General features: G+C 36.7%; 1 protein-coding gene across 1 annotated transcript; it reads left to right on the plus strand.

Annotated features, from left to right (window-relative positions):
- Nucleotides 1-12,971, plus strand: zgc:194209 (uncharacterized protein LOC570908 homolog). Its single transcript, XM_055006558.1, has 9 exons — nucleotides 1-298; nucleotides 1,886-1,975; nucleotides 3,355-3,476; nucleotides 5,039-5,140; nucleotides 5,545-5,697; nucleotides 5,778-5,893; nucleotides 7,140-7,300; nucleotides 8,329-8,524; nucleotides 12,120-12,971. Coding segments are annotated over exons 1-9 (1,143 nt in total). The 5' UTR covers nucleotides 1-296; the 3' UTR covers nucleotides 12,321-12,971.
- Nucleotides 12,972-13,021: the final 50 nt, after the last annotated feature.

The following is a 13,021-nucleotide window of genomic DNA, read 5'->3' on the forward strand; positions in this document are numbered from 1 at the left end:
AGTGATGGAAAAAACAAAAAATCGAAACTAATAAAACATTAATTCTTTAAAAAAAAAAAAAAAAAAACATATAGAAAAAACACCCAGTAATAATGCCTAATTCATGTACTTCCTCTAAATTTCTCATCAAAAATTACGTTCCTGAAACAAAGCGGCTCTTATTTTGAAGGTGAACATCGGAGGTGTTCGGTTTCACTCGGGTTTGTTTTCGGCGCCGCTTCGTGCCAGCTGAGAGCACATTGATTCAGACTTGTTTGATCCAGCAGGAGGGCGAGACGCTCAGCTGAAACTCAGACATGTAAGTTTGACGTTTAAATTCCACTTTATGTCTCTTTAAATAAACCACTCAGTTCGTCTGTTTAGGATTTCAAACTGTGTGAAAGTTCTCCGCGCTTCGCCAAACTCCCTTCAAAAATCTGAAAGTTTAACTTCACCTGGTTTGTCCTGAACGCAGACGCGTCATAAAAACGAATTTAATGCGTTTTTGGAGCCAGTATGAGTTAAGCTGCCTTTCGGCTTTAATAAAACTTCAATAGCATTTTTAATTTAGCTGCTTTCAATGATCTAAATGCTGCTCCTGCATGTTGAAGTAAAGCAGGAATCGCAGAGCTGTGGGCGTTGCGAAACTGGGGGAAGTTACCTAAACGCACCACCGTGTTCACATAATCACCTAAAGTCTTATAAAACTAACACAATCCAGAACTTACTCGTGCTCTAAGACAGAATAGAGCTTCTAGAATTGTCTGCAAAGGTATCAGATCTCAGGGAATCCTAAAAAGCCAACTTTTTGACTGTGCATTAGAACGGCTTTTCCAGCTGATAAATAAATCATGTTTATGTGCTGCGTTCTGGCTCCCATTTGTGGGTAATTAAGTCCATATTTCTTGTTATTCAGCACTTTAATCTCTTGAACCCACGTTTCCAACCCACGTGTCAGGCTGAATTACTGTCCTCATAATTAAAGCTCCATAGTGAAAACAAGCATGAAAAACACTAAGAAAACAATGTGTGACAGCCATTCATGTAGATTAATGCCTCATAGTTTAACAGTGCATCAGTTTCAATCAGTGAAAACATCATTTAAAGCAGATGGAATCTTAATTTAAAGTGAAAGTTGGTTGAAAATCATGTAAACTGTCGCACAAGTTCCTCAGTTTGTCCTTTTTTTCCCTTGCAAAGCTGTCACAACAGAAACTTAAAAGTTGTGGCTGATTATAGTCACCCGAGTTTATTTCTGATGGGAAAGAACAAAGAACCAGTTTCCTTTTTTCCCCTCAAATTTAAGGGGAGTGGGAGCAGCTTTGTGTAACTCTGACAGTCTGGAACATCTTAAGTCAAAGTTCACTGTGTGATGCAACGCTGCAGATTGTGGCGTTTCATCACTAGAAAGCACAATCAGCTCATTTAAACACACACTTTCTGTCTTAAAGTTGACTTTAAATGTGCATTTTGAAGGTAGTAATGCAAAGTTAAGGCTTTCAGTTTAGTAATGTATATTGAGATTGTAATGTGGTGTGCAACAAATAAAAGACATTATCATTTATTTGCTTTTTTTTGCAGATGTTTGCCTCAATGTGTAAAATTAACCCATTAGTAGTTAATTAAAAATGAATCCCCAACTATTTGTAGTTCTTATTTAAGAAAAATACTTTTCATTCTCTGATTCCAGCTTCTTAAATGTAAATGTTTTCTAATTTCTTTCCTCTTTTATGACACCAAACTGAAAATCTTTGGGTCGTTTTGAGCTTTGTGGAACATTTTTCATTAATTTTCTGACATTTTCTACACCAAGCAACTAATTGTTTCGATGAAAATAATCATGAGTGGCGGCCTTTATTCAAAATCATCATTAGTTTGTTGTTTTTTTCTGTCTTCTCTTGCTCAGGTTGGGAAGGAGGTCTTTGTTCGTGGCTCTGCTGGCTGTAGCCGTTGGACTTTACCTGCTGCCATCTCCAATAGACCCCAAACCACATGTGTGAGTGATTTTGAACCCAATAAACAGCAGGTAGCTGATGTAGTGTTCACTTGTTGTCATGGTTACAGTGACGCCGTGCCGCTATCTGGCAATGATACAGAAATCTTTAACCAATCCGTGGATCCAGTCTATAAGCTGCATCACTGCCAAAATCTAATCACTTGGTCCTGGTGTCATTTCTGACCTTTCCTGGAAATTTCATCCAAATCCGTTGGTCTGTTTTTGAGTAATGTTGCTGACGGACGGACTCTGATCGTCACACAACTCCGCTGTTCCTTGGCGGAGTAATTAGCATGTTGCTAGCTTTTGATTCTTATTTTGGTAAATTAATTGATAATCTAACTGATTCATAAAATAAATTATTGTTAGAATAACTGATAAATAAGTTGTTCGGTGAATCAGCTGATTAAAAAAACAAATGCTCGATTAATTGATAAGTTTTTCCTGTTAGCGTTTTGACAGCTAAACACAGTCAGTATTAAGTATGATGATAATTTGCATTTAGTGGAATCAGTGCAATATCTGAATTTCTACCTATAGAAGAATCTGTGCAATTTCAACAGTACAGGTGTATATTTTTTGTTTATTTTTCTAAAGATGGTCCTGCATTTTTGCTCTATCCCACTTCCTGCTTTAAAACTGTAAATTTCCTCTCTGGGATCAAAAAAAGCCTTATTTTAACTCATCTTACGAAATTTTATTATAATCTTTTGGCAGTTTTCACCTTGAAAAGATTTTCATCCATCAATCATTAAACTAGTTATTTCCACATCTGCACAATATCTGATTTTTTTTGCATTATTTTTCATTTTTCTAGGATCATAGTATGTATATTTATATAATAAATATATGTAAATATGCATAAAAATACTGACTTAATTTACCCTAACTACTTAAGAAGTTATTTCTCTTATTATCTTTGAGCAGTTTTCAACTGGAAAAGATTTGCTATTTATCTTTGATTCAAGCCAAACCATGTCTTCTCTTTCAGGTTCTTCATTCAGAATAGTTTTTGATGTTTCTTTATTTATTTGTACAATAATGCTTTAAAAAAGAGCATAATTACACACAGTAGAAGAAACAACAGCTACTGTAGAGGAGAGGAAATAAGCCCCAAAAGCTCTTTAAACTAATAAAAATATGACTATTCTTTAAAAAACATACTGTACGCTCATTAACTGTGTGTTGGTATTATTTAACGTCATAAAATAATAATCACAGCAGTTTTAAATCCATCAGTATATTAACTTAAAGTGTGAAAGTTGAGTCTTTCAGAGCTACTGCCTCTTCCTCACTGTTTTTATTGTAAAGATTTAAAGCTGGACACTGATATTAATAAACTGCTGTGTAGTTTTACTGCCAGTTTCCTGTCTCCTCAGACTGAAAGGGCCTCCTCCGGCCCTCGAGGGCCCGCTGGCCCTAAACACTCGTCTGCAGAAAGGTCGGAGGCTGTTCTCTGGGAAACTACACGGACCAGAATCCTTCACTGCTGATGAGGACGGTGAGTCGGGTAGATTTTATGTCTCCTCGGCTCTAATTTAACCTCAGAATCATCCATAAAGGTGTATTAATTAGCTTTTTGTTGCTCTGAAGAGAAAAGAACCAGCTTCACATGCATTTCTTCTTTATTCAGGTAATGTTTCATCCTGAGGCCTGTTTCAAGATGAACAATCTTATAAAGACGCTGCTGTTATACAGGCTCCACCTTTAGAACATATCTGATGGTGTTTAGATAATCATCTTCCACCACCGTGGTTAGAAAAAAACTGGTAATACGAGATGTTGATTAGTATCAGCTCACATCAGAGACACATGCAGTTCATCTGAGGGTCTTTCTGTAGATTAAGAGTGGAAATAATGCATTCAGTGGAGCTTTTAAAGTTCACCGTTCCAGTAAAATACTTTCTTTTATAGCATTTTGTTGTGACTTTTTATCTAATTTCTGAAGGTGGCACAAACCGTTCCATAGACTTTCAGGTGTGACTTTTAAGATACAGACAGAAAAGTTTAAAATTAAGGTTCAGGATCCTTATTTATACATAATAGACTATTTTCTGCTCCTCTTATGGGTCATGTAATATGTTAATTATATTATATTATATTATATTATATTATATTATATTATATTATATTATACTCATATTGTAACTTTTCAAAAATATTTGTACAAAATAAATAGACATAATACATAATAAATACAATTCTTTGGTATTTTGTTTTTTATTTTATTTTATATTTACATTTTTTGGTAATATTTCTTTTACATGCACAGTAATACAATGTAATAATAATGATAATATAATAATAATTATAATAATAATAATAATAATAATAATAATAATAATAATAATTATTATTATTATTATTATACTGATGATTATAATAATATTATTTATTGTTATTATTAGTATTAATAATTACAACAGTAATAGTAATAATGAGAATAATTGTTAATATAATTATAATCAGCATTATAATTATATAATAATAATAATAATAATAATAATAATAATTATTATTATTATTATTATTATTATTATTATTATTATTATTAATAATAATAATAATAATAATAATAATAATAATAATAATAATAATAATAATAATAATAATAATAATAATAATAATAATAAAATAATTGTATAATTATTATTCATATGTTATTATTGTCATGCAAACATTGATGATGATGATGATGATGATGATGATGATTATCATTGTTGTTTCCAAACTGGTGTTGCAAAGTGCTTTACAATATATTAAAATACACAAATCAATAAATAAAAGTTTAAAAGAAATTAAACATTACTACATTTTACAAAATGCAATCTTAAAAAAGACAAAGCTTTGGAGACGGAATAAAAATTATATTACTGCTTTTCTGTACAGGTGAATATTTAAAATCACTAGTTCAGAGTCTTCAGTTTTTACTTTTACGTGATCTTAATGCTGTTTCTGGATATTTTTCTCTTCTGAAAAACACAACATTTAAGCCGAAAAATGAAAAACCAGCAGCAGATCTGTGTGGAAGCTGTTTTTTTATCGTGTTTTCTTGTATTTCAGGTAACGTTTACACAGGAACGGTGGACGGGAAGCTGTGGAGGATCGGACCTGACGACAGCCTCACCCTCATCACACACATGGGACAGAATCTACCAGAATGTGGTTCGTAGGTTGTTTTCTGCTTCATCTTCTCTGTTTGTTCAGGGTCCTTCCTTCTGTCCTCTTTGTTCCACACTTTTTTGTGCTTTTCACAACTTCATGGTGTTAAAATCTTCAAAAGAAGCTCAGAATCCAAAGTTCATCTTGTTTTTGTGCTTATTTAGCTAAGAAGCTCAATAAATGGGATCTTAACATTTATTAGTTTATTCCTTTTGAGCACTAAATACAGTTTCAACTGATTTTACTGGAATAATTCCAACAGATGAGGATCAGTTTGAGACTAAAGCTGCATTTTCTGGGTCTCTCAGCACGTTAATAGTTCTTCTGCTCCATTGTTCCCTCTGTTTGGTTAATTACAGCATCTTTAAGGTAAAACTAGAGTCTAGAAACGTGTTTTGTGTCTTCAGGAAGTAGCACAGACTATGAGCCGGTGTGCGGTCGTCCTCACGGAGTTCGTCTGGATCGTCACGGTCAGCTGATCGTTGCCGATTCTTACTTGGGGCTGCACAGCGTCGACCCCAGAACCGGAGAAAAGACGCTGCTGGTGGCTAATGCAGAAGGTAAAGTGTGTTTGTTGAGGCGCTGAATGTGAAAATAAAGATCTGATCTGAAGACAGTTTGGTGTTTTGTTTCTCCTCAGGCGCTGATGGCGTTCCCTTTGCTTTTCTAAACGGCCTGGAGATTTGCCCTGAAACCGGGATCATCTACTTCACCGACTCCTCCAGCCGATGGGGACGGAGACACGTCAAACTGGAGGTGAATTGCTGCTAATCAGCTGCATATCTGAGCTGTAAAGTAGTCTGCTTTTAGTTTAGAAGCTTCCTAAGGAGTTGAGACGAGGGTCCAGTGAAGCATTTGTGTGACTCAGTTTGTTCGTCAGGAAAAAGGAAAGCTGATGAAAGCAGTCTTCGTTCAGGTTTTTCAGCGTTGCTTGGTAACCGTAGGCCTCCAAAAACACACAAGACGACACTCAGGCTTGTTCTTCAAACCGTCCAGGCACTTTGCTAAGAAACAAAAAAAAAAAGTCCATTGATCGCCACCTGTGAGGCTCCAGGATGTCGGTTAACATCACAAACGTTTCAGCAGGACAGATTTAAAAAAGTGACATGGAAATGAGAAATCTGACTTCCTGGTTAAAGCAGGTGAGTCAGATGTTTAAAGAGGAAAGACAGTGAAGATATTAAGATATGGAAATTCAAAACCAACCCAGGAAAGCTGATCAGATCCTCTGACAGGCTGCTGGATTTTCATGTGACTTGTTTTGACATTTTGGCAACTGGATTCATTTCAGAAGTGGCTGAAAAGGTTTGTTTTCATGTGTGGGGTTGTATAGAACTTTCTCTTCAGTTTTGTTTTTTTCCTTGTTAGATCAGCTTTTCCTGAGCAAAAATATTTAGTTATAGGTGGCTCGGTGAGTAACTTTGTTGGTTTCAGATGCTACTGAATGATCACAGAAACGACCTAAAAACTGATTATATTGTATGAAAACTACAGACAGCTGCGTTTCTGTGATCCTCTTCCACTTATCTGTAAGTTTCTGCTGCTACTGGTCACTTATAAATTACAGTCTGAGTTAGGGATCGACCAATTATTGGAGCCAATATTTTGCATTTCGTCAATAATCTGTATTATCGGTTATCTTTATAAACCAATTCTTGATTTTAAAAAAACTGCTTAAAGGTGCTACTTTGGTTCTCTTTCTCTCTCTGTAGTCACTTAGTGGTCTTAAGCTATTTCTATAGCCATAGCTCAATCCTTTAGGTTAGTTTTGGCAGAAAATGTTGCATTTTCATGTTATTTCTGACCATTTAATTCACAAAAATGTCTATTACACTTGCTGCCAATAGCAAACGTGGCTAAAAACGGGTTGACAAAATTCCTCTGTGCAAGAAAAACCTTAAAGACTCGGTTCTGTTAAAATGAGTCAAACAGGTTTCTGAGCAACTTCAGCTGAGCCGTACTGTGTTTAAACCAAATTATCCTGAACTCTTGGATGTTTCAGGTGATCGAGCTGAACCGCCTCGGCCGTCTCCTCTCCTACGATCCCCGGACAGGGAGTGTGAAGGTTCTGCTGGATTCTCTCTACATGCCCAACGGTATCGTTCTGTCGCCCGATCAAAGCTTCCTGCTGCTGGCCGAGACCAGCATCGGACGCGTACTGAGGTAAACGTCATGTTTCCACCACTGTAGAGTCCAGTTTACACCACTGTACAAAAGTTTGGGGTCATCCAGACAATTTCATGTTTTCCATGAAAACTCCCACTTTTATCCATGTGCTAACATAACTGCACAAGGGTTTTCTAATCATCAATGAGCCTTTCAACACCATTAGCTAACACAATGTAGCATTAGAACACAGGAGTGATGGTTGCTGGAAATGTTCCTCTGTACCTCTATGGAGATATTCCATTAAAAATCAGCTGTTTCCAGCTACAATAGTCATTTACCACATTAACCTTGTCTAGGCTGGATTTATCATTCATTTAATGTTGTCATTGAAAAAAACTACTTTACTTTCAAACATAAGTACATTTCTATGTGAACCTAGACTTTTGAACAGTAGTGTGTTCATACAGTGCATTTAAAACAGCTGTAGTTGAACCAAAGCATTAGTAGTTGTTGTTTTCCAGACACTGTTTAATGGTAATCTGTCACTGGCTGCTAGCTCTTAGCCTCGCCTTAAGTACAGTGAAAGAGGCCATTTCCTCATTTGTGGCAATAGATGTGCTTTATGTTCAGTTTCTGCAGGTTGTGTCTCTGCTAGACACAGATGTTTGTCAGTTAGAACAGACTTATAAAGTTCATTTTGCTTTGGAAAGATGTTAGAGTACTCTAGATAGTGCTAGCTGCAAGCTAAGAGGCACAGCAAACCTCTTAGTGATAGCTTTAGCCTAGCACCATCAGAAAAATATGTTCTAGCAGCACTGATATTTTCAGCGTAACAGGGAAACTACACATGCTTGTGGATTATTGTGGTGTTATTACAAGTTCAGCAACATCTGCTACCTCACAGCTGAAGAACAGTTCTGCTAATTCACCCGAGCTACTGCTCTGCTCTGTCTGTAAACAGGAGCTTTTTGTTAGTAATAAAACAACATTACCGTTGGAGAAATTTATGTCCGTACAACATGAATAATGCAGTTACAATCACATACAATAGGACAGATACTGAGTTTAATCTCTGCTCTCAGATTTTGGCTAAAGGGTCCGAAGGCTGGCACCAAAGAGATCATCCTGGACAACATGATCGGTTACCCCGACAACATCCGCCTCAGTGACCACGGAACGTTCCTGGTCGGCATAACAACGCCTCGCTTCTGGAAGTTCCTGCCTCCCTTCCTGGATATGATTGCTCCGTACCCAGCGGTCAAACGCTTCTTGGCCAAGGTGATTATGTTCACCATCAGCACGCTCTCACCTGTCAGGTGTTTTAATCTCACCTTAGATAAATTACAAGACCATCAAAAATGTCAGAGTATAGTATATCATGGAAAACGTCATCAAAAATGCCATACTTTAGTATGTTGTCAAGTTTCACATCAAAAACGTTATAGTATAGTAGGTTGTGAAATTTCTCATATATATATATATATATATATATATATATATATATATATACACGACATACTATACAACGTTTTTGATGTGAAACAACATACTATACTATGATGTTTTTGATGTGAAACTTAACATACTATGACGATTTTGACCAAAAATTAGACGACATACTATACTATGACGATTTAACCAAAAATTTGACCACATGCTATACTATGACATTTTTGATGTGAAACTTAACATACTATACTATGATGTTTTTGACCAAAAATTTGACCACATGCTATACCAGGACTACTCAACTTACCATTGCTCATGGGCCACATAGAAAAATATCTCTGTTTGTGTGGGCCGCAACCTAAAAGTACTAATTTAATATGACTGAATTATGTAAAAGACATTTAAATAATCAAGGTAATATTCAATAACAAAATATTTTAAATGCACTACAATATAAAGACAATTTCATTAGGCTTTTGTAAAAGTAAAATAAGATTTTGTTGAAAATATATTATACTTTGCCTTATAGATCTATTTGTGGCTGTTTTCTGCATTTCCAGTAAAAGCAAAAAGGCCAAATGTCATGACAAAAAAATTGTCATATATATCAAATTACAAAATGGGGCTTTATTCACAAAATATTAACAAAATACATACTTACTCCATATTAGCACTTTTTTGTAACAAACAAAAGTACTGTTTCAAAGTTTTAAAAATATTTTTCAAGCAATGCTTTTTTGAGAAATTAACTAAATTACATCAAAAAACTAAGTAGGCTTTATTCCAAAAGTAAATAAATTAAGAGATTGCTTATAAAAATTAATTGGCCTACTACTCCAAAAAATAAAGTAAAAATTAAATCTTGCACATCACAAAAAAGTTCATCTGTGGCCAAAAACCAACCATTGTAAAACATAGGAGCATAGCTCTTTAGGTGACCTACTTCTTTGAGCAATGAGGTATTACCAAATGAAATAAAAAAACATATAGGTGTGCATTTTTCACAGAAAGTGTGCATCAATAGGCAGCCCTGACAGAAGAGGTCAAAGCTAAAACAATTACACTCAGTTGAAATCAGGACATTGTGTCACATTTCTTAGCATGGAGAAGCAAAGTCAAATTCACGCAGGATTTAAAATAAGAAAAAAAACTTTGTGAAGTGTCTCAGTAACAAAATAGTGGCAGTGTAGATGTTGCCACTGGCAAGTTCACCCAACTACTGAACACAGATAGCAGGTTTAAATAAGACACTGTGCAACTGACTGACCTGTGAACGTAGGTTTGGGAAGTGTGTGAAGTCATTGTCACCATGGTCTTGATAAGGAGAGAGCTTCTCCATGGAAGCAGAAACGTTACTCACCAAGGCAGGCAGCAATTTGTTGTTTCCCTGGAGCTTCAAATTTACGGAGTTCAGGTGCTTGGTTGTGTCAGCCAGAAAAGCTGCTTCCAGTGCAAACTTCTCATCGTTGACATGATACAGATCAGCATGCTTTCTCTGTGCAATGATAGAATCACCATCAGTAAATCCACCAACTTCTCCAGTACAATGCTTCTGCTCAGCCATCGCACTGCGGCCTGCAGCATCAGGTCTTCATATTGTGTGTCATATTCTTCTACTAAGGTGCGGAACTGTCTGTGCTTCAGAGCATCGCCTCTAATGTACCTAACAACTTTCACCACTTTACCCATCGTTGTTTTCAGTTCACCACCTGTGAGTTTGCAGCAGAGCTGTTCTTGGTGAAGAATACAATGGTTGGAAAAAAAAGTGTGGAAATGCGTCTTCTTTTCTCATTAATGCAACAAGTCCTCTTTCTTTTCCAACCATCGACGGTGCACCATCTGTGGTAACTGACACCAATTTCCCCAAATCAATCTCTCTCCCTGGTCCCTGGAAAAAGTCGGCGAGTACCAAACAAATTTCCTCTCCTCTTGTTTGGCCAGTCAGTGGCAACAGAGCAAACATTTCCTCCATGAATGCGTCGCCATTAAAAAACTGAGCCCATATCATAAGTTGCGCCGTATCCGACACATCAGTGGACTCGTCAATGGCCAGGCTGAAGTGCTGCGTTTTCTTTAGATCGTCGATCAATTTTATGAACAAATCATCCGAAATGTTTTCCACAAGTCTATTGAGAGTTGAATCTGAAAGCTGCAGTTTGGATATCTGTCGGGTGATCTCAGCTTTGTTTTTAAACTCGGCAAAAAGGGACTCTATGCAGTCCAGAAAACACTGTTTTTTATCAGCTCTCCCTCAGTGAAAGGCCGCTGACTCCTTGCTACATTCCACGCTACTTTAAATGATGACTCCGTGATTCTGTCACTTTCTTTACAGCTGAATCTCAAAACAGCTTGTTGACCACGAAGATTTCCAATGAGACTGCATATTCTGTCTTTTCTTATATTACTGCCTGGTGGAAAGTCAGCTTTGAAGTCTTTGTGGCAGTTGTGGTCGCGCTGGAGATTCGTTCGTTTTGGAATGGACCGTTTCAGGCAAAGAAGACACACTGGCTTGTTATTTACCTCCACAAAAGCAAATTCTTCCTCCCATGACCGTTGAAATGTCCTGTGTTCATCACATAACTTGTGCTTAACTTTACTGGCGGCAGCCATGAACTCCACTTCCATTAGTCTTCTTTTGAGCCTTTTTTTGGCGGTTAGCAAACTACCTATTGATGCATTACCGCCACCAACTGGTACAGTCCTACAATTGCAACACTTACCTGCCTGTTGTCAGTAGGTCAAACATGTTGCCCTCTGGTGTCAGCATATCAAACTTTTTGTCCTCATTAAAAATAGAAAAAAATATATTTACTGCTAACAGTAAGCCGTGGGCCGCGGGTTGAGTGGCGCAGTGCTATACTATGATGTTTTTGATCAAAAATTCGACGACATGCTATGCTATGATGTTTTTGATATGAAATTTGACAACATACTATACTATGATGTTCTTGATATGAAATTTGACAACATACTATACTATGATGTTTCTGAACAAAACTTGGACTACATACTATACATCATAATGACATCATGATGTTTTTGAAGTGATATTTGACATCAAATTTTAAGTTAAAAAAAACGTATATTATGTAGTCAAATTTCACATCAGACACGCCATAGTATAGTATTTTGTCAACAATTTCGTCGAAAACATCACAGTATGCCATGCAAAAACTTCATAGTTGATTAACTAACAAATCCAGGTGATCAAAGCTTTTTATCACCTTTCATTTGCATGCATTTGCTCCATATGAACACAGTTCTTTATACTGAGTCGGTCAGGAAGCGAGGCTTTGTTCCAGGCTGCTCTGAGATCAGATAGAGTGAAATCTGACAGGACAGGATCAGGACCTTTTAATAGCATCCATACAAACCTGAAGAAATTCATCCAAATGCACAATGTAACCCATAAATGCGTCTGCAGGTGATTCCTCTGAGCGCGTACAACCTCCTGCTGCCTCGTTACGCTCTGGTTCTGGAGCTCGGTTTGGAGGGCGACATCGTGGCGACGCTTCACGACCCGGAAGGCCGACTGACGTGGGCCATCAGCGACGTCTTCCAGCACCGAGGCAGAACCTACCTGGGCAGCACCGACCTGCCATTTCTGCCCGTCCTGGAGAGCTGATCCTGGACCACGGCCGAGGGAACACTGAAGACTCAACATAGGATAGAACACTTTTTTAAATTTTAGATTTTTTTTTTGACATCTGGAGGCTGCGTACATCATTTTGTGGTTTCTGGAGACAGTTTGTGTCCCATCAACCTCTTTTGGAAGCAGAAAATAGTGATAAAAAGTGACTTTTTAGAGCAAAAAACATGAAAATAATGAGCTAAAACTGTATTATATTCAAAACATACAATGCAGTTTAATCATAGAAAGCAGGACATGGATCTGCTTTTACGTAAGAACAAAAAGTGTCACTTTTTCCTGGAAGTGAGCTTCAATTAAATAAAAACTTAAGATGAACTGGTGATAAAATAACTCCATCTAACTGGCTTCACAAGCTGCTTCTGCACTGGATGCTTGCAGACAAGCTGCAGAAGAAGAAACTGGAATAAAAGTTAAAATCTTCAATCATCCTGTGACTTATATATCTAATAATAGTTTAGTTTCAAAGCTACCGCTGAGATTCTGGCCTTTATTGTGAAAATCTACTAACTTTCTTCCTGTAAAATTTAATACTAACACTGGAAATTTTAACTGTAAACTATATAAATGCACACTTAATATCATGTTTGAAGGTGAGACTTGAAAATAAATATTTTCTATTATAAACACGTTTTGAGCCTCAATCCTGGCTAAGAATTTGGGTGCAAATTGAGAAG

This window comes from Amphiprion ocellaris, chromosome 21 (assembly GCF_022539595.1).
Source record: "Amphiprion ocellaris isolate individual 3 ecotype Okinawa chromosome 21, ASM2253959v1, whole genome shotgun sequence".
Classification (NCBI taxonomy): domain Eukaryota; kingdom Metazoa; phylum Chordata; class Actinopteri; family Pomacentridae; genus Amphiprion; species Amphiprion ocellaris.

Bases quoted from the DNA above. Each gene is read 5' to 3' on its own strand.
- zgc:194209 (XM_055006558.1), top strand. The intron at 5,141-5,544 runs GTTCGTAGGTTG...TTGTGTCTTCAG, and splicing joins ACAGAATCTACCAGAATGTG to GAAGTAGCACAGACTATGAG. The intron at 5,894-7,139 runs GTGAATTGCTGC...TGGATGTTTCAG, and splicing joins GGAGACACGTCAAACTGGAG to GTGATCGAGCTGAACCGCCT.